This window comes from Rhinichthys klamathensis, unplaced genomic scaffold (assembly GCF_029890125.1).
Source record: "Rhinichthys klamathensis goyatoka isolate OS25496 unplaced genomic scaffold, OSU_Roscu_1.1 h1tg000053l_1, whole genome shotgun sequence".
Lineage (NCBI taxonomy): Eukaryota > Metazoa > Chordata > Actinopteri > Cypriniformes > Leuciscidae > Rhinichthys > Rhinichthys klamathensis.
Genome location: NW_026606598.1, coordinates 2957252 through 2978581, shown reverse-complemented (window position 1 = coordinate 2978581; position 21330 = coordinate 2957252). Strand labels below are relative to the sequence as shown.

Below are 21330 nucleotides of genomic sequence, written 5' to 3'. Positions count from 1 at the left end.
AATAAAGTTATTTTCCAGCTAAAGTTAGTTCTGATTGATTCACTTCCGTTGCAAAGATCATTAGTTATTAACTTAGGGGCCGCTAACACGACACCGTTTTAACAGGAAACTCTTAAGTTCTCTTAAGTATGCAAACTTCAAAAACGCGAACCTGTGAGAACGCAGATGGCGTGCACACGCGTATTAAGAGTTCAGTCTATAGGTATGCGCGTTTGAATATATGTGCGCAGGCATGTAGTCCTTCACTAAAAAACAACCAACCCTCAACAAACTTGTCTGGCCTTAAAATTTATAATACAGAATTTAATGGCTTCGGCGTATAGCCACGCGAACCGGAATTATCTCGACAACGATTATCTGTACAGAGGTAAAGGGAGGCAGGCCTTCACAGGGAGGGACTAGTTGACACTTCAGGACTGCGTTGTCGTCGCAGATAATAATATTAATCAAATAAAAGGCCACTTGAGTGTACTTAAGAGAGTACACTTTCAGGACTATGATTCTTAACACACTTGTAATTTGTAAAAAATAAAACAAAAAATAATTTACTCACCCTCAAGTTGTTCCAATCCAAACCTGTATGAGTTTCTTTCCTCTGCCGTCGGTAACCAAATCGATTTGTTTTCCATTCTATGGACGTCAATGGGGTCCATCAACTGTTTGGTTCGACATTCTTCAAAATATCATCTTTTGTGTTCAGCAGAAGAAAGAAACTCATACAGTTTTAGTACAACTTGAGGGTGAGTAAATGATGACAGATTTTTTGGGTGAACTATTTATACACTTTTAAAAATGCACTTTGTAATAGGCCTAATGTCAAAATGCACTTTGTAATAATGTCAAAATAAAATACATTTAAAATCATTTATAATAATCTTTTGTCATGTTTTAAAGTACACTTATTTTCATGTCTTGATTAACATATAAAGCACATGTGTACTTGATCATAATTTTAACTGTGTTATTCGAAATTCCATTTAAAGTTATTATATTTTAAGTTAATATACTTCATTGTTTCAAATGCATAATTACAAATATATTTAAATACATAAGCGTCAAAATAAATGGCATTAAAGTATATTTTAGTTTATAATAACTGCTTGTCAGTACAGTACAAAGACAGTAGTTACTATGTGGGTATAAAAAGCCCTCTAAAGTGTACATATATATATATATATATATATACACACACACACACACACATATGAGTGAATACTAAATACCGGCATATTGTCATCTTCCTAACTAGTAAAATATCCCAACATCAAGATCTATTGTGGCTATCCATCCGGTAAAGCAGTGGTTCTCTTCAGAGTTGTTGGCCTCACCCAGTTGTCCTACAATGCAGCAGACACCTTTCATAAACCAGTACTTGCACAGGCATCTCACAGAGACAAGAATACCTTGAGGGCCTTTTCAAATAGGATTATCTTGGGCTTGAGAACCAATTACCAGAAAGCCATTTAGGCATCTCATCTAGTAGAAATTACAGCCTACGCCTCAATTGTTTTACTTTTGTTTAATATTGTCGGTTTGCTAATAATAAGTGTTATATGCGTGTACACCTTCATTATGGCACTTACAATAACAAAGACATAATTAAGCCATACATCTTCATTAATTTGGCCAACATGATTTAAGCCTGCTGACGTCTAATAAGAATGAATCCCATGTGCAAGAATTAAAACTTACTATAAACTATGAGTGATAAACCATAATTTGTTTATGAATCACAAGCATCTGTTGTGTATGTTTGTTTTGTTTTATTTTATTAATTTAGGATTTTTTTTTTAAATACAGGAAGTCCAGAGAGCATGTGTGCTTAATGCACTCTGCTGCTATCTACTGGTAATGAGAGTTAATGACACTGTGTGTGCTTGTCATTCCTCCAGTCTCCTATATAGAGTTAAGCATGTTGTGAGTATTTTTCAAATAGCTGCAAGTTCGTAATACTGTAATTATATGAATTATCCAGAAGTTTGTCATTGATCGATTTTTTTGGAAATAACACTCTTCAACAAAATGCATTCTCATGCAATATACATTTTCAAGTAGGCTAATACTGTCAAAAATAATTTAACCATATTTCAAAGACAATAGAAGTAATTATGAAATTATGTTCAGTTTAAAAAATTGGTAACCCTACAATAAGGTCTCATTTGTTAACATTAGTTAATGTATTAACTAACATGAACTAACAATGTCTTACAGCATTTATTAATCTTTGTTAATGTTAGTTAATAAAAATCTAGCTGTTCATTGTTTGTTCATGTTAGCTCACAGTGCACTAATTAATGTTAACAAATACAACTTTTGATTTTAAAAATGTATTAGTAAATGTTGAAATGAACATTAACTAAGATTAATAAATGCTATAGAAGTGTTGTTCATAGTTGGTTCATGTTAACAAACAACAAGGAAAGTGCTCGTTTGGGTAACATTTTGAGAATATTTGAGTTTTAGTTGATTTTGCTTGAAGAAACTAAATTGTTCTTTTGTTTCAGAAGTGGCGGCTGGTTTGTCGGAGTAGAAAACCTATGTTGGAATCATTGTTTCAATCCAACAACATTTTTATGAGTTCTAGGAACTCTAGGTGATTTCTAGGACATTTCAGCAGACAAACAACTTATCCATTCAATTACAGGCCAACCAGATGAACCCGATTTCTAATCCATGGAACTGGCCTGATGACTCGTAAGGTATATGGACTTATGTTGGACAGGTTTCGTATTTAAATGCACTGGTCTGACACCCAGCTCATGTTGACAGCTGAAGATGTGTGAACTACATTTGGGGCGGACACTACACTCAGACAGCCTATAACATAAGAGCAGACGAAACTCACATGACAAGCTGAAACTAGACATCCTCACAATTACCCTATGAATGTATGGCTGCATGTTGAATGATTAAATCATACCTCCAAATGTTTTGGCAGTAGACGTACATCATATAGTCGTGTGAAGTATTTATTTGGAGTTAATGGCCTTCCACAGCAGACACCATTCAGATCGAATCATCTGTCATCAGAGTGGAAATTCACAGACAGTAAACAGCACATCACACAAGGTCGCAATACCTTTCAATGGCTTCACACGCAGCTTTCACTTGATTAAATAAAGCCATATTTAATCCAGTCCATTCTGTTCTATTTTTTCACCTACTCATTCTTTATTATTATTATTTATATATTTACATCATTTTATATTTACATACACTGCCGTTCAAAAGTTTGGGGTCGGTACGATTTTAAATACTTTTAAAAGAATTCTCTTCTGCTAACCATGGCTGCGCTTATTTGATTAAAAATACAACAAAAATCCGTTATAGTATTAAATATTATTCCAGTGTAAATCAGCTGTTTTCTGTGTGAATATATAGTAAAGTGTAATTTATTCCTGTGATCAAAGCTGAATTTTCAGCATCACCAGTGTCAGTGTCTTCAGTGTCAAATGATCCTTCACAAATCAGTATAATTATGAGGATTTGATGCTCAAGAAACATTTATTATTATTATCAATGTTGAAACAGTTGTTGGTCTGTCAGTTGTACAGTTTTTTTTTTTTTTTTTTTGGATTCTTTGATGAATAGGAAGTTCAAAAGACTTTTGTAACATTATAAATGTCTTTACTGTCACTTTCGATCAAATTAATTATTCCTTGATAAATAAAAGTATTGATTTCTTTCCTCCAAAAAATAAAAATAAAATTCTCACTGACCCCAAACTTTTGAACGGTAGTGTATATGTATTCCAGCACTGTTCGCTCTGTTCGTTCTCTCAACCAACTCCATGTAGTGCATCCTGGCATGCTTTAAAAAAAGTAGCATTGGCAAAATATTATTTGAGGGAATTCTGCAATATAATTTATGATACAGGGATATAAAACAGAACAATTAGAGATCCATTCAATTCTCAACAACACAGTGGAATTTTACTCCTATTAAATGCCATAAGCTTTATTGGCTCTTCAGGAAAGTTCCCTGTACTTTTATATAGACTACTGTACTCTATCCCAAACATTATGCATTACACTATGCCATCAAGCACTGTCATGCATATGTGCACGCAACTGGCTGAATCATTTTTGGCAAGATACCAGGAGAGTTCTCTACCACTGGTTCAAACAGACAGCAGGTTTCTTTTGAAATCAGCTGGAGGGGGTTAGCGGATGGGGTGTTAGTGACATCGCGGCTCAAGTGGCAACATTTGTGCAGTTCCAGCGGGACGGGATCGGAGGCCACAGCTGAATCTGTTCTGTTTGATCCGGTCGATGAGAAAGATTGAAGGAGCCAAAGCTACATAGCTGAAGATCTTTAGACGCATGCTGGTTAACTCATGGTGTGAGAAAACAAGACAAATCCCACTGACCCATTCTCTGATCCTTCTTCCTCTTTTCCATTCATCCCTTCATTCTGTTTATCTCCCTCTCCCTGTTATTTTCACTCCACATCTTTCCCAGGTACCCGAGACAACCATCCGAGAGCCTATAAGCACTTACAGCGACAGCTTCCAAAGCCCCAAAGGTTTTATGTGATACCGCTGCTCTGACAGAGACATGTTTGGGTCCGTAAGTGGGATTTTATCTTGGCCTGAAAAATACAAACCAAGCAGAGGATGTTTGTGAGTTGTTCGATGACAAATGCGAGTGTCCACGGGTCTAAAGTTGAGCGGTAGGCAGCAAACTTGAGACAAGGGGGGAGGTTGAATTGTGAACTTCAGGGACCACCTGTTGTAGCACAAGACACTGATATGGCTGTGAACGGTTTCTATGGTTTTAGAAGATGATTTGGGCCCAGGCCGAGTGGACGGTGTCTGCTGTGGCCGCTGACAGAGGGACCGTATCTGCAGCTGTCCCTGTTAATTATACTGTTATCCCCGGTTTGGGAGGCGTCCCAATCAAACTGTGGAGTAGATACTGAGCATGACTTCATTGACTCCACGTCCCAAGGGAATGATATCTCCCCTTTTGCACCCCTCATAAACGCCTTTGGGTGTTATTGCTTAATCTAGCTCACACCTATAAACTCTGCTGTTCCCACACTGTCAAAGACTATAGATATACAAAGACAGCGCACTCATTTTACTATGAATGCGAGAAAGTACAACACGCAATATGGAGGAATAAGTCCCGCCTTCTATATAAAAGAGCCAATCACCAATTGGTCGATAACTTTAGAAGCTCTGTGTTCTGAAACTTCACTGAGATTCATTGCTTTATCACAGACTGGAAACATTCACCTGAGAAGAGTGTCCTGAAGGCCCTAATAATTTTTTTCCTGAGAGAAAATCCTAAAGACCTCATCAAGAAGTACCAAGAGTTGAACGTCCGCATTTTCTATTTTGATTTATTTTTCAGAAAAAGTCTAAATTTGTGTATTTTGTGGTTATGATAGCAAAAGGCAATTAAACTTGTTTGTTATATGTACACTACTTTAGGATAACCAGACGGATGACTGTGAGGGTGACCTTGAGCAGCTCACCATGGCAGTGTTCATTATTCGGGAGGCGAGGGAGAACTTCATGAACCACCTGATGACATTGGCTTTGTGATCGAGGGAGTTAAAGTTTTGAATCAACTTCAGCTACATCAGCTTGTGCCCTGCTTCTGTGTATGATATACATCATCGACCTAATATAAAATGTTTATGTTAAAATAAAGTCATAAATTTGAATTTAATGTGTTTTAACTTAAACACATTTTGTTTATTCATATTTCAAGTTAATTGAATTAATCAAGCACTTAATTTTGTAGCACATTTGCAACAGTCACATTTCTGAATATTTATGACCCACCTTTTGCCAGTCATACACTACTACCGATCAATGGTTTTAGAACATTGTGCAGTTCTAACTTCCTGTTGGTATTAGATGCCTTACAACAACAAGTGATGGCTGAGAAAAAGGAGGCCTCAAATTTTATATTTGCTGTTACAGCAAAAATGGCTCCGTAATGCCCCTGAACTTCTTGGGGACATTGCTCGTGGTGGAAACCCCTGAGTTCATCAGAGTATCAATTTAATAAGGACATCCTTTTTGCATCAGAAGAGTAGCTTCAATCATTGAAAAGCTTCAAGCCCTAAACAGTGAACTGTGGTAGTGTTTCAGTCTGTAGCACTGTTTCTGTCTTTGTTGGTGAGTTTCAATTAGGATTTACTTAAATTTTACAAACGCACGTTGCATTTATGTTGTCATGGTTTTCCAGGCTCTTCTCCTGGTATTTACTTTATGAATTCAGAATCAACAATTCCATGTTATTGTTTTAAGTCACTTTGTCATCCATTTGATATATTCTGTACTTAAGTTGTATTTTAAGTTCTTTCCCCCCAGTTTCACAGCCAAGGCTTAAGCTAAATCCCAGACTAAAATGCATGATTGCGCTGTTTTAACTGAAAGCAACTTGCACTGATATATCTTAAAATGTCAGTCCCATTGTCTTGTCTCAAGATGCACAACAGTAATGTTTTTTTTACTAAGGCACGTTTATAAAAGCTAAATGTCCTAATTGCCTAATCCTGGCTTAATCTAAGTCCTGTCTGTGAAACCAGGCCATAATATTTTATTTGTATTAATCACCATTAATCACATTTTTAGAGCCACTTGTTTTTCCTGAATGTGATTTTAATTCCCGTTCAAACAGTGTGAGGTCATAAATAAAAACATTTGCATGTAAACTGAAGGTTTAAATTTGTTTACATTGAGAGACTTTTTGATTCAAAACCATATGAATTACATCCCTACATTGTTTTTGATTGAAATGAGTAAAAACAGATAATTAACTGGCATAGAATCCTGCTGTACATAAAGCAAGATTGATTTGATATTGTTTCTATGTTGATTCAATGTTAAATAAGTGATTTAAGGTTGAAAAAATATAGATTTTATGTCCATCTTGATTGATTTTTCATCGTTGAAATAACATTATTTCAGGGTGCAAACCTGAAGAAAAGTCAATGTAAAATTTCAACATTGATTCAATGATCTTTTGGTTAATTCATTAACATTGATTCAGTGTTGGTCTGAAATCTGGGATGTGAGCGTACGGAGCTGTCTGAACCACTGCCAACTGGACATTAAACCGGAAGTGTCTGTCCGAGCTCAGCTCACGTCAGGGGAACGCAAATATCTTTGCGAGGGAACGCAAAGTTTATCGGGGGAACGCAAAAGATTTGAAGAAAAAAAAATTCTCCCATCTTAAATTTTTCCCACCCCCACGTCCCTTTAGGTTTAGGGGCTCCGTAGGGAACTGTGTCAACTTGTGTAAAAGTTAAACATGATGACGGTGCATGCAAGTCGTTGCAGTCGATTAGATGAATCAATGTAACTCCACAACAACTACATGTATGTATCCACTAACCATTCAGAAACATTCAGGTGCGTCTAAAAGTTGTAACCTCTTCCTGAGTCTCTCCGTAAAGCTGCACTGGATGAGTGAGATTATTCACCTGTTTTGTTATTGCTGGAGTAACGTTATCTGAAGCTCGTGTAAAGGATCAGACCGGACGTCTTCTGAACGGAGGCGGGAAGCAGCAGCTCATTTGCATTTAAAGAAACACACTCAAAAACGGCGCGTTTTTGTTCACTCCCAAAAAGCGGCAAATTTGACAAGCTACACTGATCTGGGGGGTATTTTGAGCTGAAATTTCACAGACACATTCTGGGGACACCATTGATTTATATTAGGCTACATCCTGTGAAAATGGGCATAATATGTCACCTTTAGAATAGAGATATGATCTGTACTGAAATAGCCACAGAATGACATGACTTGCCATATAAGGGCCTTTGACACTGTAAAGCATGGTAAATAACCACTTCCACTTTGAACAGACAGTGCCAATATAGGCACATGAGTGAAGCCCATTTCTGCCATATAAAATCATACTTTGGTAAATCATAATAATAACATACTAGGTAAATCATAATCATGACATAAAAATTCAAAATGACATGAAAAGTCCTAATTATGACAAAAATTGCCTAAATTATGGCACAAACAGTCAAATTTATGTCATACTAAGTCATAATTATGAGAAAAAAGTCACAATTATGAAAAAGGAGATGGAAGCCCTTTGGGTGTTTGTGAACTGGACCTTCATCTCCTGTCTATTTCTTTTGGGAAATTGCACAACGCCACAATATCTACTGCTTTTTATTTGTTCATCATGTACAGAATTATATTTAGAGAAAATATTATGGTTCTCCCTAAAAATGATAAGACCTAAGATGTGATTAACCTTCTACTGCTAAAGATTGGTGTCACCAAACCTAAGGTGTTCAGAGGGATGACCTGTGAACTGTTTGTTTGTATGTATGTGACCTTTTCACCTCTAGATGGCAGCATGTACTTGGTTACCGGTACTTATACTTAGTCATGTTATATGAAGTAATAATACAAGAATCTGTAATAATCAAATGCTTTAAAAAAATAACCCTAAAAAATACAATGTGCTACGCCACTAAGTTTCTTTAAATCAATGTCTTTGTAAGCATATATAATAATATGATGTTGTCTGGTATAAGGTAACAAAGTTTTAGTTATCAGAGAGTGGCCTAGGCATTGAACAGTTTTTTTTGCTTTTAGGTTCCTTAAAACATTCATACTTGTGTTGTATCTTCATGCACACAACGACGCATGTCATGCTCTTCTTGAAAATAATAACTAAACCGGTTCTTTGAAACGAACTGTTCGAAAGAACCGATTCTTGGACATGAGTCCCGTCACTACCACTACGCATATCTGAAAATGTCCTTTTTGACTCGCCGTAGTAACTTTAAGGCTCACGTGATCATAACAACAAAAATTACCGCGAAAACTGTCTTTGCCTAGATTGGAAATTTAGTAGCTAAGGCTTTATTCCAGAAATATCGGCCTCTTTTTGTTACAAACACATTTATAATGTTCTGCGAAAAAGCTGTCGAACTTATAAGAGAACTACATCGGATGGGAGATGGCCAGCTGCCCGCGTTTAATGTAAGTAACTTAAAGCGCTTCGTACAGTTTTATAATAGAACACAGTAACTTAACGTTAGCTGCCATAGTTATAGCAGGTAACGTTACAGTTAAGTTAGTAACAGTCGGATGTCATTAACATGTCAAAGTGAAGTCATACCGATTTGTCCTTGATTTTCCTCAGGAAGACAGTATTCGGCAAGTCCTGGAAGAAATGAAGGCTCTGTATGAACAGAATCAGAGTGATGTGTAAGTCTCAGCTCTCACCATCGACACTAATGCTGTCTGTGTTTGATTAGTTAGCAAACGGCAGGGACTGTAATGTGTTTTTTTGTAAACTAAAACCATTAAAAACCGTTTTTTGTGACATTCAGCCAAATATGTTTTAACATAAACGGCTGTTAGACATAAACGGTATGTCATATTGACATAAAAAGTAATGACATGAAATATCAAAATGTTCAACTTTTCTCTCATAATTGACATGTCATAATTTCATATTTTTATCAGATAATTATGACTTTATTACTCAAGTATTTCTCAAGTATACTCAGTCATTACATTTTTTGTCAAGACTTTTCTCAAGATAACTTCGTAAGTTAGTATGTCATAATGTTGACTCTCATATCGACGACTGTCAAAGCCATTAAAATTCATTTTCTTATATGTAAATAAGTAAAACTGAAACCTTTAGAAAATGATAAAGGTTGCCTTGGCAAAACAAAATGCTTTTACTAATACTGAAATAAAAATATATAGTAAATAATAAAAATGAAAAAGTACATCAAATTACTACAATTTAAAACAAATACTGTATGATTTAGTCTACAAAGTCAATATACTCCATATAAACCTGCTTTTTTATAGGAATGAGGCAAAGACAGAGGGCAAGAGTGAGCTGATACCAAGCATCAAGTTCCGCCACTGCTGTCTACTGAGGAACCAGCGCTGTATCTCCGCATACCTGTGAGTGATTCACTGTTTTCCTGTTATCCATTGTCTGGTTCACTCTTCAGACCTTGCCTGCCTGTGATCAAACATTTCTCTCTTTCTTCCCACAGTTATGATCGCCTCCTGCGAATCCGTGCTCTCAGATGGGAGTACGGCAGTGTACTGCCCACAGCCATTAGGTTTCATATGTGTGCTGAAGAGGTGGGCCTGAATTTCTTCTGTGTAACATATTAAATGCCACCTGTTTCTTCTTGGTGACTGACATGTTAATTCAAATGCTTCTAAATCAGATGGAGTGGTTCAATCAGTATAAAAAATCCTTGGCGACCTATATGAGATCAATTGGGGGAGAGGAAGGTTTGGACATAACACAGGATATGAAGCCCCCTAAGAGTTTATACATTGAGGTGAGTGCAGTGTTATTTTAGTATCACTTACATAGGCCTGGTTTCACAGACAAGTCTTAAATTAAGCCAGGATTAGGCCTTAATTCAATTAGGACATTTAAGTAGCTTTTATAATCATGCCTTGGAAGAAAACATTACTGTTGTGCACCTTGAGACAAAACAATGGCACTGATATATTTTAAGATATGTCAGTCCAAGTTACTTTCATTTAAAACAGCTCAAACATGCATTTTTGTCTAGGACTAGGCTTAAGCCTGTAATGTGAAACTTGAGGGATAATGTTATATTAATATATTTTTACATTTCAAAGTTTTAGTAAATGAGTATTTGTAATTTTCAATAGTTTATAATATTTTTTTCATATTAATTATGTATAGCTTTTATTTTATTTCAAGATATTTTTATGTATTCAAGATATTATTTCTTTTGTTTGAGTTATTTTAGTACAATCAAGTTAAACTAAATTAAAAGTACACTTTGTAACTTTTGGCCTTCTAGCGGTTAAACAAAATTGCATGCATTTTCAGGAAGAACATTGTTTTGGTTGTGCTTTGGCACTGTGTGGGTGAATGTTTCTTTCTCAAAAAAAAAAAAAAAAAAATCTACAGCTTAATTTTCATTAATGTAATGGGTAAAAAACATATAGTGTATATATTTGTTTTTTTCCTCGTTACAATAATAATTCATTGATCTATTTTTTTATATAAGTTCTGAAGTATTCATACATTAAAATGTTAAAATAGATTTATTCTAACATAAGCTTTATTTCTTTTATGAAAAATAATTAATGTAATAAAGTAACCGAAAGGTTTTTGTGTGTGTGAAATAACGCACAGGAACTTTATTAGCACTGATGTATCTTTTCCTTCATATTCAGGTGCGGTGTCTTAAAGACCATGGCGAGTTTGAAATAGATGATGGCACTGTGATTCTGTTGAAGAAAAATAGCCAGGTAACTATTCTTAAGAGCATGTTTAAATCACACTAGAAGGACTGCTTGTTTGTTTATATTGCTTAATGTGTTTCACCCTTTCTCTCTTCACAGCACTTCTTACCCAGATGGAAATGTGAGCAGCTTATTCGGCAGGGTGTATTAGAGCATGTCATCTCCTAAGAATAAGCAGTGGATACTCACATCTTAACTTTAACAATTGAAATGTTATAAAATTACATTTGATTGATCTAATCAGACAGCAACACATATACACAGGTAAAACTTTACTTGCTCACATTCCTTACAGTGGGAAATAGTACATGATGCATTTACAACACAATGGTGTCACAATTATCTCCCAAAAGTCAGCCAGCTCTTTTAAACGAGGTGTACATCAATTGTAACACTTAGAATAATTTATATCCAAGTGGACATTAGTGCATCATGATTGAAAATTGTGCAATTACAATATAGTATTTGTATCAAAACTGTACATTGAGTGAATACTGTGCTTTTGGTTATAAAATGGGCATTAAAACTGCAGTAAAAAGAATACGTCATATTCAAATACTTAAAGCCAACAGATTGGCAAGAACGCTTGCGGTTTGTACCCTACATCACAGTGAACAAATAAAGGAATGTGTAAAGCTTTGTCCTTGACAAATGATCAATTCGCTTGCCTCTGAAGAGACTAAAATATGATCTTAAATTAACTTTACGCTTCGTCCTCTTTATATTGTTGAAAACAGCATGATTTAAATACAAAATGCTGTTAGAGTAATTGTAAGACTTTGCATTATTTGTGCTTTCACTTTAACACTAGGATTGTTTACTGCTTTTACAAAAACAATTCGCACCAAAATACAAAAGTGCACTAGCGGGTGGGACTTCACAGTCCAGTACAACGGGTAAAGGCTCGTAATGGAGTGAAACAAGTCTAAGCCGTGAACGATGCTGGGGCGATTTTACGTAGTAGTTTATTAAGGGCGATCACTTTCTCCTCCAGCAGGAAAGACTTCTTCTCTGCACTCTTCTGCCTCTGCTCGGTCACCTGAAGAGCCTTCATGAGCTGAGAGTTTTCCACATACAGGTCCTTCAGCAGCAGATCTGACTTGGCATTTTTGGCCAGCTATAGGAGGGGAAGTTAGAGAGAGGATTGTCACTATACAAAATATCAAGCATACTAATAAACTATTTCTGTTTGTAGTATGTATACTACATTCTTATGAATGGATGAAATGCCCAGTTGACCTACATTTGCCAAAATGTGCACAAAAGACACTATCACAGCTATGTTTCCATCTAAGTTGCCAATTTTACAAGTGCAAAATTGCAATATTGCATACATTTTTTCGAATAAAAGCACCGTTTCCATTCCATGTGTTCAAAAGAACAAATTCATCACTTCTTGGGAAATTGTCACAAAACATCTAATAAAAATGGAAGTTGCTGCAATCGGGAAAGAAAATGTGGCTCTTTTTACCTCCATCATAAATGACATGCGTCTCAGTGCAAGCAGACGAAACGCAATAAACACTGTCATGATATCTTGCGCTCAGATGCTGGTGTTTGGGAACGTGATCATGTGAGACGCTTCTTGGAGGGAATTAAACCAAATCATTTTGATGGCAGACTTTGGCTCAGGCATTTCAGAATGATCAAACCAACATTGATCTGCTGTGCGATGCGATTGGTCCGCTGGTTAGTCTAATTATCCAATCACATCCACTGTTGATGAAAAGTCACTTGAGCTTTTTGTTGCGAATCGAGGGATTTATTCGGTAAATGTGTTTCCATCGTAATTTACACGCTGGCTTCTTATCGGATAAAATATCCGACTTTTATATGCATTTTTAGAATTTATTCACATCTTTATTTATAAACAACATGCAGTATATGGGGTTATCATGTGAAATTACTACTTGTTGCATAATTCCAGATAATATTTCACATCCTAAAAACTACAGAAAAGTAGTAAGTATTATGCAGTATTCAGTAACATGGTTTTAAAGTGCCCCTATTATGCTATTCATAATATACATTGCACATCACCTAATTTCTCAAAGAGTCTAAAAACTGTTTGTTCAAAGAGATTCAGTCCCTCTAAACCCCTCATTTTAGAGAGCCAACTCTGCTCTGATATCTGAATTTCAGCTCCAGAGGCTTCCTCAGAACTTGCTACACCGTGATATGAAAAGTAACATGGCGTCGGTTTTACTGCATTTCGAGCCCTTTGAAAAGTTCATTTAAAATGGATTTACATGTAAACAACACAAACCAAACTCTGTCAGGCCTCAGCTACAACTACAGTGTTTGAGGGTCAAAGTAGACGTTTGTGGACAGCCAATGAAGACCATAGGCTGGCATTAGGCAAATTTGTTACAAACCTATACGTAGGGTTATGCAGGAAGTAAGACTGGAATTACTGACGACTCGTTTTAGGTAACTCAGAATCGGTTTGTTCTTTCGGGATACAAATATCTCCATTTATAGTGCTCTTTGAAACTTTGCAGACCTTTTACAATCACTTTAGGTAATATCTGAAAAGGTAACATCTGAAAAAGCATAATTGGGGAACTTTAAAGCCACTTGTTTCTGGTTACCTGTTCTTTTAGCTGGTTGACTTTCTCCTGCAGCATCACACGGGTGTTTTTCAGCTTGGCTTCAACTTCATCCATACGCTCCTGCATACTCACCATCAATTTCTCGTATTGCTCCTGTTGTTTGATTTAATAGTTTGTAAATAAAATGACTTGGAATATGAGGTGAAGGTTGAAAAAACGTAAACGATTCAATGATAAATACAGTTGTGGCCAAAAGTGATGTCTGGCTTAGGAAAATTGACATGTTCACCCATCAAGAATTTGAAAGTGTAGCTGTACCTGCTGAAGGCCCATCTGAATGCCGGCTTGCTTGGCCTGAGAGCGAAGCAGACCCTCTAAATCCTGCGTCCTGTGCTGCTGCTCGGCCAGTTGAGTTTGTAGATGAGCCAAGTGCTCCCGGGTGCCAGACCCCACCTGTTCCCTTAGTTCCTGTACCACACGTACATGCTGAGCCTGGACCAGCGACAGAGCGCTCTCTGCCCTTAGTGCCTAAACCACAGTATCAAACACACAAAAGTGAGACCAAAAACATTCATAAGGAAGTCTTAATCAGTGAGAAGGTAGACAATGATCTCCAAACCTGTTCATTTGCCTCATGTTTAGCAGTCTCTAGCTCTGCTTGTTGGTTTCTCAAAGTGAGGCACTGATGTGTCAGTCTCTGAAGTTCCAGCTCCTGAGTCTGCAGCTGAGCCAGCTAAAAAAAAAAAATATTCCAGCTAATCAGAATGATTTCTGAAGGATCATGTGAAAATGAAGACTGGAATAATGGCTGCTTCCTCCATGTTGAACATATTTGTACAAAACGTTAAACCATGAGCATAATTTAAATCCTATACCAGCTGTCCAGCGTTTCTGTGCTCAGGGGAAGACAAATGGCTATGAGATTTCGCTTCCGAGACATAGGCTGTGTCTGAAATCACCCCCTGGCCTATACCCTTAAAGGGCACTGATGGGCACTATTTGAGGGGACAGCCATTTGTAGTGTTGTCCGAAACCATTGTGGACATTATCGAGCTCACTCATTCAATCCCACAATGCACTGTATTAACGGGTGTACAACCTATGTACGCTGAACGGCTGGATGGAGGCGCCCGCAGGTGAATCTCCACAACTTGTTTCTCCACAATATTTCAGTAAAGACAAAAAGACTGCAGGAATAGAAGCTCCAATTTTTTTTTTTTTTTTTGGTGAGTTTGGTGATCCCCTCTGCATTGAATAATGGCCTATATTAGCAACGACAAGCATACATTGGTTGTACACAGCAAAAAGAATGTATTGTGGGTTTAAAAGTGTGCAATATATGGAATTCACAATTGTGAATCCAGAACATTCCTGCTATGCCGTGCAAACAGTAGAGAATGGTGCCAGCAACACCAAGGTCATGGGTTCGTGTATACCTTGGTTAAAAGTGTCATGCATATGCATTCCAAATAGTGCATTATAAAATAAATAGGGAGTCAAATTTGGACACAGATAATTGCAAATTGAGAAAAATCCACTTAGTCTTCCTGACTAACTTTGTTAAGAAGGTCCTCGTTCTGTACTCGCAAGCTCTTGCACTCCTTCTGCAGAACACTGACTGCAGTCTCCTCCTGAATCCTGTGGGTCTGATGTAAATGCTCCTTCTCTTTATGCAGCTGATGTATGCTGTTCTCAAGCTCCTGGACCTTGTGTTACACAACAATATTTAGCAGTTATTCATTTTATTATTACTGAATTAACCCAAACAAGTATAAAGATCATTGTTCACCTTGTCCTGACACTGCTGCAGCATCTTTTGATGTGTGGCTGCCTCCTGGATGTGAACATCCTTTTCTTGCCACAGAATTAGGATCTGGGAGTTGAGCTGCTCTATCTGGGTTTCTGAGTTACGAAGCGATTCCTGAAGCTTTTCCAGCTGCAACAAACACAAAGCAAGCTTTAGCATGTCCAGTATCAGAAAAGTGCTTGAAGAAAAAGCATCAGCATCTCACCTTCTGGTCTCGGCCTGCTGTTTCCTTCAACAAATGGTCCTTGTCTTGCTCTAGTGCTTGGTTTTTCAGAGTCTGACTAGTCAATGCAGACTCAACCACAGTCAAATGCTGGAGCTGAAAAATAAGAGGAGTTTCAAACTTTCAGTGATTCCTGCCAACTTTAATATATCTTCTAAAAAACTAAATCGTACCATCTCCTTGGCAGTTTTAAGCTCCCTCTCTAGAAGCTCCTTGTCTTTCTGCCACTGTTCCTGAAGCTTTAGTTTGTCGCTCTCCTGCTGCTGTAGGGTTTCCTGCAGCTGTCTGTAGGACGCAGCTGTCCCATCGTTCTCCTGGCACACCTGTGCTAGCCTGTCAGTCAGCGTCTGCACTGCTCTCTGATCAGTACACAGCCGGGAACTCAGTTCAGCGTTCTCACTGCTAAGCTGAAGGTTTCTCGCACTGAGATCGAGCACCTCTTCTCGACATTTGGAATTCTATGTTGGAGAAGGAAAACAATTGTTAGGAGCAGGAACTATAATGTTGTGCAATCATTCAGTATTCATAATGTGACATTTATGAGTGAAACAGCATATTTAACAAAAGAGAAAAATATATGATAGTTTTTTTAAACAAAAATGCAGAACATTTTGTGTGATGGGTAGGTATAGGGGGGGTAGGGTTAATGTAAGGGGGTAGAATATACAGTTTGTACAGTATAAAAACCATTACGCCTATTAAGAGTCCCCACAAAGATAGCAAAGCCGAGTTTCATTTTTAATTTAAAGTCAGCATTAAATGGAAGTCGCGATAGCCTTTACTTCTCTATTGTGATGTATATCCGAGTGAAACAGACAAAAAAAAAAAAGGGGGGGAAAAAAAAGTAGGGCGACAAAACTTGATTTTGTCCCTTGGGAACTGATTGGATGGTTGTGGTTTGCTATTGCTGTGATGTCATGTGAGTGACAGGTTGTCCCGCCCTCGTGCCAATAAACATAAAAGAGATGTCAGTGCAAGAGGAGGGGGAAGTTATTTTGATTAAAGATCATGAGGGCACATGAATAAAAAAAAAAAAGTGCACTGATAAATCATTTATCATAAATACTGCAATATTCCATAAAACAGTAATAAACAACAATAATATCCATGCTACCCTCCTCCATGCTATCAATATTTTTCCAAGAACTTCATTGATGCCAATCTTGCCTCTTTTCGTAGCCTCTCCTCGTCTTCTCGATTTTTCATATATTCTCTGTCCATCTCTTCAAGTTTCCTCCTTAAAGAAAATTGTGAAGTGAAATTTGTTTTTATTAAATAAAATGCTAAAATTAAGTTTAGATAATTGACAAGTTAAAGAAGACGATTTCTTTACCTCTTTTTGTTGACCTCCTCCTCCAGCGACTTGACATCCAGCTGTAAGACAGCAAGCCTGTCTTTCAGTGCACTGTTTTCAGACGTGACCTCATCAAGTTGAGCCCTACAATTGGACACCAAAATATAGAGATCAGCTCTCCATTACACTCTTACCAGCCTCTGCACTTTTAGGAAGCTCAGTACTGAAAACAATATAATTTCAGGAGTTTTCATCGCAAGATTTTCAACATTTAAAAAAAAAAAAGCAGCATGAGTTTAGGGCAACAAACACAAATGTAATATTAATACAATTAATAGGATGCAAGAACACATTTTCAATCAGAATACATAGTCATTTATTAATAGTGAGTTTTCATGCATGTCAGTGACACATCATTCAGTTAGTCAGATGCAGAATGAGGTCTGAAAAATCAAAGCGCATATCTACGGTTAATGAGATCTCATTCTGTGAAACATTCAGTCAAGCATTCTTGGACAGACACAAAAGTAGTGAGCGGTCAATTCTTGGCATCCGTACGGGAGAATCGACGATTGGATCAATGCAGCGATTGTTAATCTTTTGGTTCTGTTTCGACGGTCATCTACTAGCTGGAGAACCACAAACCTGTGGGGATTGGAGTCCATCTCCAGTTCTAAGGCCATGACAAGTCCCTCCATCTCCAGAAGCTGTTCTTTCATTTGGCACTTCTCGATTTCAAAGGCCTCCTCCATTTGCAGAAGCTCTGCTTGGGAGTCCATCAGAGATTGTTGTAGTTGGTTGGTGGTATTGTCGGCCTCCTCTCTCAGAGCGCACAGCTCTCGCTTTTTGTCCTCCAATTGGTTGGTCAAAAGTTGAACCTGACCAGAGAAATTAGTGACGTTTTTAAACAGATTCATCTTCAGCTGAACCTCGTTCCAGAGCAAATCCATCTCTTCGGCTTTGGCTTCAAGCTGGCGGTTGAGTTCCAGCATTTGGTTGTCTTTGCTTTGCAGTTCCAGTGCAAAATGATCTCTGTTCTCTTTAAGTTTGGTAGATTCGGTCTCCATTTCAACAATCTGAGAAGAAAGCTGGTCTGCAAGTTGCCGGTAGCTTGAGTTCTCTTGTTCAAGATGCCTCGTTTCTTCTTGCTCCAAGTTCAGACGGGCTTGGAGCTGTTCAACCTTACCCTGCTCCACAAGAAGAAAGCCTTTAAGGGTTTGCTCCGTTGTGTGCATTTGATCCCACTCTTCAGAGAGACTATTAACCTGTGTTTGTAGCTGTTTGAGAACCTCACACTGACCCTTGAGCTCCTCTATGAGTCGATCCCGCTCCATCTCCACAGCATTTAACTCAGAAGCCTGTCTTGTAAGATCATCATCTCTGGTTTTCAATGCCTTGTGCGTTTTGGCCAAGTTTTCTTGAAGATCCTCAAGTTCTTTCCCTTGTTCTCTCAACTGCATTTGCTGTTCACCAAATGCAGTAGATAGATGACTACTGCTTCCCTGCATTATTTCGATCTCCTTCTGCCAGGTCTCAGATTTGGTCCTCCAGTTCTCTAGCTCTTCTGTCAACTCAGGAATTTTGTCAAGAAGCTCCTGTTTCTTCTCTTTTTCTTTTGCTAATTCCTCCTTTAGATCTTGAGTACTTCTGTCCATTTCTTTCTGTATTTGCTCCTTTTGCTTCAGAAGTTCTTGCTTCTTTTCTCGCTCAGCTTTAAGCTTTTGCTCTAGCTGAGACAGCTTATTGCAAAGCTTTTGTTCCTTCTCATTTCTAATTTCGGTTTCCTTCTCTTTGGCATGAAGTTCTGAGGTCAAACGCTGGACAAGGGCATCTTGAGCTTTCATGGAAACCGTGTTGTCTTCAAGCTGAACACACATCTCTTCCAGCTTATCTTCTAGCTGTCTTTGTAATATGAGCAACTCCTCCTCAGCCCTGGATGCGAGTTCTACCTGAGCTTCCATGAAGTGGATGTGTTCTCCTAGATTCTTGATTTCTTCCTGGTGTTCCTCCTCCAGTTTCTTTCTTTCCTGTGCCACCCTGCTGCAGATCTGAGCTTGCTCTTCACTCCAGCGCTCGGTGCTGAGGAGACGCTCCCTGCGCGCCTCCTGTTCTTCTCTGCGATGCAGCTCAGACTGCTCCTCTAGACGGCTGCGCTCGAGGTGCAGCTGATGGAGCAGGCTATGCTGAGCCTCGCTGTGTTGTGCCTTCATGTGCAATAACTGCTGCTCTGCCTTCTCCCTGGGACACAGCAACATGCCAATTCGTCTATGTCTAGATTTATTGCAATGTCATGGATACCAAGGGAGAAAAAATAAATACTACTTTTTCCCTACTTAAAAAAAAAAAGGTTGAACATACAGTAAAACAATTCAAGATGTAATTCTTGATTGAAGGTCTATATGAAGCACATATATTACGTCTTATTGAAAATGCACACAATAAATTGTAAGTGGGTGTTAACAAATGAGACTTACTGTAAAGTATTACCAATTTTTTAGTTAGGCAAATTTTTTTTCATTTTAATTTTACTTTTAAATTCCCATTATTTTCAATGGTGAATCTCATTAAATTCCTAATGTAAACCATTATTTTTAACATTTCACTAAAAATGTATAACAATCATTTTTTGTGATAATCATTAATACAACATTATCTATAAATTTATGAACATCTTTACAATCAAAATATATTTTCTTCACAACAGTAATAAGAAAGATATTTTTGCATTATAGAAATGAAAACGGATGCTGTCGGACGATTGATATATTTTTATGAGCTGTTGTAAATCAAATAAATAATGGTCACAACACAAAAAAAACGTATGGTCTTAAAATAGGCAACATTTTATATTTGCACGAAAAAAAAAGTTTAATTTAATGTATTATTTTTTGGGAGGGGGGCAAAAAACATACAAAATAATACCCTGGTTTCTGAATTCCATCATTAAAGAGTCTTAAAGAGCGTCAAGAAATTAATCTTCTAGCTCTGTCCTTTTTCTAATATATACTTCTAATGTCTACAATATATAAGCAGCACCTAATCCTTTACCAGACCATCTGAGTTACACTTACCTAACAAGCAGCACCTCCTGGTCCATCTTGAGCTTGAGTTCTGCCTCTAGCTGATCTTTCTCTGAGGTGAGGCGCATCACGATGTTACTGATCTCACGAGCGTAGTTCTGCTCCAGTTCTGCCTGTTCCCGTTGAATTCTTCGTTCTTGCTCTTGACCCCAAACTCCTCCTGCAGTCTTACCCCTCAGCTCTGCTTCCAGCTTTTCAACAGCCTGACGCGTTTGCTCTGCTCGCTCCTCCGCCTGAGCCTTCAGGTCCTCCAACTCACTGATCTCCATCTTAAAGCCCTGTGAGATGTCCTTCCTTTCAACCTCCATATTCTGCCGCATCAGCTCCATACTGCGCTCGTAGAAATTCACCTGTGGACACAAAATGAACACTATAAATCACTTTCTCTACAGTATGTTAACTGTCAGTGTCCTAGTACATTTTTGTCCATCTTTGGTTTAGAAGCATTTGCATATCCAAGCTTTTTCCCCTTCAGCTCTGGCTGTTTGAATCTACTCTAATTTGCAAAGGGTACTTTGGGTAACCCATTTAATATTTCCATGCTTTGCCTGTACCTTAGTCTCCAATTGGATCTTCAAGTCCTGAACCTCTTGCTCGTATCTCTCTTTCATCTGCTCCATGGCCAGTTCTGTCTCAATGCTCACAGAGGGAGCCAAGCTCTCCAAGGAACCCAGGGCTGAAGAGACACACCAAATCAAGCCATGACCCATGCGTATGGATATTTCATTGAGAAAGGATAACTTTGTTTTTATAATTCCTCACCATTCTTGTCAGTGACTTGGAGAGTTTTTCTGACCTGAGGAGATGTACCTTTCTTCATTTCAGGATCATCTGTAGAACAAAACAGATGGGTTTAGATGTTTACTACAGAGGTTAAGCTCGATAGCATGAAAGATGTGCGAGATCTAGATGTTTGTTCACCAGAATCTGATTCAGTGGTTAATGCTCTTCGGCTTGACCAGTCATGATCCGACAGGCTGCCCCTGGATCGTCTGGCTCTCCTTCCTGAGCCCTGAGACTTCAACAACTCCAGCTCTGAGCACAACTCGTCATTCCTGTCTTGCAACTCCTGTATTTAGTAGGGCGGAGACACAGAGTCATTTGCACAAGTAAAACTTT

The 21330-nt window shown here is 37.9% G+C and overlaps 2 protein-coding genes across 6 annotated transcripts in view; one reads left to right on the top strand and one right to left on the bottom strand.

The window, feature by feature from the left end:
• The first annotated feature begins 8858 nt into the window (after window positions 1-8858).
• On the top strand, window positions 8859-11438 carry gins1 (GINS complex subunit 1 (Psf1 homolog)). Its single transcript, XM_056248185.1, has 7 exons — window positions 8859-8972; window positions 9136-9200; window positions 9819-9917; window positions 10013-10103; window positions 10193-10309; window positions 11187-11261; window positions 11355-11438. The coding sequence occupies exons 1-7, from the start codon at window positions 8898-8900 to the stop codon at window positions 11421-11423; spliced, it is 591 nt and encodes a 196-aa protein (XP_056104160.1). The 5' UTR covers window positions 8859-8897; the 3' UTR covers window positions 11424-11438.
• Window positions 11439-11514: 76 nt separating this feature from the next.
• ninl (ninein-like) overlaps window positions 11515-21330 on the bottom strand; it is a 31587-nt gene continuing 21771 nt past the window's right edge. For 2 of the 5 annotated variants that reach the window (XM_056248180.1, XM_056248182.1), the window contains exons 14-28: window positions 21133-21280; window positions 20974-21042; window positions 20766-20887; window positions 20203-20561; window positions 17777-19369; window positions 17171-17275; window positions 17005-17074; window positions 16011-16295; window positions 15820-15933; window positions 15597-15743; window positions 15364-15513; window positions 14427-14540; window positions 14126-14335; window positions 13847-13960; window positions 11515-12372 (exon numbers count right to left, since the gene is read on the bottom strand). In XM_056248180.1, coding sequence (XP_056104155.1) covers window positions 12181-12372; window positions 13847-13960; window positions 14126-14335; window positions 14427-14540; window positions 15364-15513; window positions 15597-15743; window positions 15820-15933; window positions 16011-16295; window positions 17005-17074; window positions 17171-17275; window positions 17777-19369; window positions 20203-20561; window positions 20766-20887; window positions 20974-21042; window positions 21133-21280 — 3792 coding nt within the window. In that variant the 3' untranslated portion in view covers window positions 11515-12180. Of the gene's footprint in view, window positions 12373-13846; window positions 13961-14125; window positions 14336-14426; window positions 14541-15363; window positions 15514-15596; window positions 15744-15819; window positions 15934-16010; window positions 16296-17004; window positions 17075-17170; window positions 17276-17776; window positions 19403-20202; window positions 20562-20765; window positions 20888-20973; window positions 21043-21132; window positions 21281-21330 lie in introns of all 5 variants that reach the window. The other 3 variants (XM_056248181.1, XM_056248183.1, XM_056248184.1) reach the window with 3 other exon arrangements.

Excerpts from the sequence above, each read along its gene's own strand:
- gins1 (XM_056248185.1), top strand. The coding sequence starts at position 8,898 with ATGTTCTGCGAAAAAGCTGTCGAACTTATAAGAGAACTACATCGGATG. Across the intron at positions 9,918-10,012 it reads CGCTGTATCTCCGCATACCT|TTATGATCGCCTCCTGCGAA; the intron begins GTGAGTGATTCA and ends TTCTTCCCACAG. Across the intron at positions 10,104-10,192 it reads TTCATATGTGTGCTGAAGAG|ATGGAGTGGTTCAATCAGTA; the intron begins GTGGGCCTGAAT and ends CTTCTAAATCAG.